The sequence below is a fragment of the Tribolium madens genome, unplaced genomic scaffold (genome assembly GCF_015345945.1).
Source record: "Tribolium madens isolate multiple individuals breed KSU strain unplaced genomic scaffold, Tmad_KSU_1.1 Scaffold_7;HRSCAF=85;Tcas5.2_LG10, whole genome shotgun sequence".
Lineage (NCBI taxonomy): Eukaryota > Metazoa > Arthropoda > Insecta > Coleoptera > Tenebrionidae > Tribolium > Tribolium madens.
Window position 1 is genome coordinate 10618823 of NW_025401050.1, and position 4294 is coordinate 10623116.

At 40.5% G+C, this 4294-nt stretch overlaps 2 protein-coding genes across 3 annotated transcripts in view; one reads left to right on the top strand and one right to left on the bottom strand.

Annotated features, from left to right (window-relative positions):
• Positions 1-416: 416 nt before the first annotated feature.
• Positions 417-1676, bottom strand: LOC123009805 (39S ribosomal protein L1, mitochondrial). The gene is made up of 3 exons (XM_044406324.1): positions 1546-1676; positions 1327-1489; positions 417-1275 (listed from the first exon to the last, which is right to left on the bottom strand). The coding sequence occupies exons 1-3, from the start codon at positions 1562-1564 to the stop codon at positions 450-452; spliced, it is 1008 nt and encodes a 335-aa protein (XP_044262259.1). The 5' UTR covers positions 1565-1676; the 3' UTR covers positions 417-449.
• Positions 1677-3162: 1486 nt separating this feature from the next.
• The window catches only part of LOC123009957 (chondroitin sulfate synthase 1), a 13407-nt gene continuing 12275 nt past the window's right edge, over positions 3163-4294 (top strand). Inside the window, exon 1 of one of the 2 annotated variants that reach the window (XM_044406553.1) lies at positions 3163-3896. In XM_044406553.1, the coding sequence (XP_044262488.1) occupies positions 3183-3896 (714 nt within the window). In that variant the 5' untranslated portion in view covers positions 3163-3182. The remainder of the gene's footprint in view (positions 3897-4294) is intronic. The other variant, XM_044406554.1, reaches the window with a different exon arrangement.

The window sequence follows — 4294 nt, forward strand, 5'->3', positions numbered from 1 at the left end:
TAAATTAAATTTGATTACAAATATATAACAAGACTAAAAATGTGTAGGCAACCCATTATACACAATTATTAATTTTTTTTTGTAATATTTTTATTAAATGAAATTTTATAAAATAGTACGTAATAATTATAGTTGTTACGTTTTATGTAAACTGCGTTTTTTTAACGTGTTTGTAATTATTTAAAATAATAAAAAAATACCAGGTAGGCAACTCAAAATACACGTCTGTATTACAAACAAAAAATGTCCTGGTTTCCCTTCAATGGGAATAAATCTTTCTAAATCCTTGTCCTTAATTGGTTAAAAAATTAATTAAAAAAAGTATTAATTATTTATTCTTTTAAACATTTTCTGTGCTTATGATAAACCAAGAAAGTATTATTTTTTTTTTAGGGTAGGCAACACAAAATACAGTCAATGTATTAATTTTTATTAATTATTTATTTACATTATAGAGCAACTCTTTCGCCTATATCCTCGGGCTCCTGGGGCTCCTCCACGTACCCCCTATAATCGACCTTGAACATCTCCCTACTAGGGGGGCTCACTATCAGACACCTCGAGATGAAATCCCCTTGTCTTTTGGGCCTCATCGTGTACACATCCTTGACCAGGGCCCCAAAATTCCCCTCCAAGTGTCTCAAATCCATATCCAAAGTCCCAATAACAGTCTCAATCAGCCCGAAATCCTTCTCATGTTCGTCCTTTTTCGCCGTGTAACTAATCCCATTGACAAACCGCGAGACTACGCCCCCCAAATCGACGTCAAGCGTCCCCATTTTGGGGTTGGGAAAGCGCCGTTTCATGAGCCCCCTTAAAGCCACCAATTCGGGCAAAATATCGGGATGTGCGATGATGTATTTGAAGTTTTGGAGAGAGACAGCCCCATTTTGGATCTGTTTGATCAGGTCGACGCCTCCGGCGAGTTGGGCCCCCGCGTCGAGGGCCTCCTTGAGCGCCGGGGGCGTCTTCGCGAAGGCTATAATCGAGCGCTCCTCCCCGTGGTCGAACTTGAACGGAATTGAGACAATCCTGGTGAAGTCCTCCACGAAACGGGTGGCTTTCTCCCCCTGCATGTTGAGCTCGATGCGCACCCCGAGACAAGCCCCTGGCTCGTTGTACATGTCCGGGTGGTGGGTCTCCCGGTGGTTGGTGACAGCCCCCTCGAAAGACATTGCGAGTCTTTGGTAGAACTTGACCTGGTAGACGTCGTCACTGGGGGGCAAATGCTTCCAAGAATCGTCATATTTTAGTTTGGGGCGCAGGGCTAGCAACCTTAAATTTGATTGTCAAAAGTGAGGTTATGTCAATTTTTTTTGGTAATACTTTTCTTTGTCTCGTTGGTTATGGGGGATGAATTTGGGGGTCTCAATGACCTCTTTTTTGACCGTTTTTTTAGCTTTTCGCTCACGGGTGCCTTTCCGGGCCGCATAATTACGTATTTGGATGTGTGTTGGTTCAATATAGCGAAGGTTTGAGGTTAGGAAACCTGAAACGGTCAGATTTGAGACTTGTTGGGGCTTAAAATACAGTTGAGGGGCTTACGAGATGCTAGAAAAGACATTTTTGGGTTTTTGTGCGCGAAAAAACTACAGAACGAAAAAACTTGATAACTTTTTCTTTATTTGTTTAGGGGATTTTTTATTAGTGTGTTTAATGTGAACGGTGTAGAGTAAGTTGCCAACACAAAAAAAAATAAATTCACCATATTCGAGTAGAAGTGTGCGAGAACTCGAGAACGACTTATTTTTTAATTAAGCTTTTGACTCTATCACAAATTTTCTTGATAACTATTTATCGTAGAATACTGATTTTTTTTTTATATGATAGAAAATTAAATTTGCTTTCCAACGGTACCAAACATAAGAGGTTATTACCAATAAGTCCGGAGTTATTGGCAATAGACCGCTCCGGGTGCCAAAAATCGACCAAAATTTCGACGAAAATCAAAAAAATTTTTAACCTTAAAATTCATCCATATAACGTTTTTTACATTTATAGAGGTCTTAAACACTCAAAAAAATGCATAAAACGTTATTGGGTCAAGTTTAAAAAATTAYGAATTTTTTGAGTTTTTCAAGGTGAGCGGTAGTAAAATCGTAAAAATAGTCAATTTTCTAAAAGTCGTAAAAACACTTGAAATATGGTTTTCTAGACGTAAAATTACGCGCTGAACACGATGAAATTAACACCTGCTAGCAGTTTTTGGTCGTGCCAAAATTTCATCAATTTCGCAATTTTTAGAACCATCAAAGTTGTTTTAAGCCTATAATATTAATTGACAAGACTCAGAAAAATCACGAGAATCAAATAGTAAAAAGGCGACGATCAAAAAAAATTGTTCTGACATAAATTAATTCAATAACTCGGTTCTTAGTTCTCCAAAAAATCTCAAATTATGGAATTTTTTTCTTCATTCATAACCCTACTATGTGACGTAAAATAAATTGCATTGCATGAAAAACATTTTAGGGGTGGGTTTTTCAAACTAAAAATAACCCTATCATGTCACCCCTCATACATCTCAGTTTAAAACATAGATTTTAAAAATATAAAATGAGGTAGCTATTTTGTTTTTCCTAAGCGAGATACGAAAATGACCATCGCCAAAATCAAATTTGACTAAACCATTCGATAGACGATTTAATTACGCATCTTTTTTGACATAGTCAATTTTTACGTGCGACGCACACTTTTCGAGATATTCAAATTTGAAATTTCGAATTTGAATTTGAGCGCTTCATTGCACTTTCTTAAGGTTGGTAATAGTCGGCATACATACACACGCGTGTATATAAAGTTGCATAAGTTTGGGGGTTTATAATCCCGTTTATGGCAATTTTAACGAAATTTATCTTGTTTTCTAACCAGATTTTTGATAAGAAAATAAATAAGATGATTAATTTTTGTTCTAGGAATTTGCTTTCTCCAAACAAAACTTTCCAAACCCCGAGCAATTAGCACCCATTAGAACCCATTAAACGACCCATGATGGAAATGAGACTTGAAATTGGTTCCTGGAACGTCTGAAGCCCCCACAAAGGGCCTTCTAAAAATAGAATTCCGCCTAATTTCCCCCAAAATCTCTTCAAATCCCCTCTTCTCTTCAATTTTGCACTCGTCCCGAGCCCACCCGACCCATCACCAGTCTATCGTAGTCGGCCGAGAGAACACCATGTCCGATGTCGCGTCGCAAACGCTTCCTCAAACTCCTCTTCGGCCTCCTCCTCGGTGTTTTGGTCTCTCAGTTCACCTACCGCGAGCCGGTGTGCGACCTCGCTGAAGACGGCGTCCAGGACCCGGTGCCGGGCCACGGGCTCGTCCTCGTGGGGGTGATGACGGCGGCCAAGTACCTGGACACGCGCGCGCGCGCCGTCTACGACACCTGGGGCCGCCGCGTCCCCGGCAAAATCCTCTTCTTCTCCTCGGAGGGCTCCGCCAGCCGGCACGTCCCGCTGGTGCCGCTCCCCCACGTCGACGACGCCTACCCGCCCCAGAGGAAGTCCTTCCACATGCTCAAGTACCTCCACGACCACTTCATCGACGACTTCGAGTGGTTCATCCGCGCCGACGACGACGTCTTCGTCAAGACCGAGCAGCTGGAGGAGCTGCTCCGCGGGGTGGATTCGAGGAAGGCGTGGTTTATCGGACAGACGGGGAGGGGGAGTAGCGAGGAGTTCGGGATGTTGTCGTTGGAGAGTGACGAGAATTTCTGTATGGGAGGGCCGGGGGTGATTTTCAGTCGGGAGACGCTGAAGAGGGTGGCGCCACACGTGGAGGAGTGTCTTGGGAGGTTGTATACGACGCATGAGGATGTCGAGTTGGGGAGGTGTGTGAGGAGGTTCGCCGGGATTTCGTGCACGTGGTCCTACGAGGCGAGTGACTGCGATTGTAAGGCAAGAGGTGGTGCGGTGCGGGGTGAGGGGTGAAATTTTCAAAAATTCAAAAAAATTTAGGAGTAATCTCGGATGAATCACTCTGTATTATAACTTAAAACAAGTTAAAAAAATTAAAAAAAAAACAAAAGATTCTTCAAAATATTCAAAAAACTTGTTTTTTGGAAATGTCATTTGGGTTATACTAGCAAATAAAAACAAAAAATTAAAAATCTTCGAAAACAATCGATTAAATCACTTTGTATGTATATATTATATTATAAAACAATTAAAAAAAATACATAACAAAGATTCTTTCAAACAAAATAGTCAAAAAAAAATCATTTTTGAATGAAACACCATGTATTTTTTGTTTAATTCTAAAATAAATTTAAATAATTTGCAAATAACAGAATTTC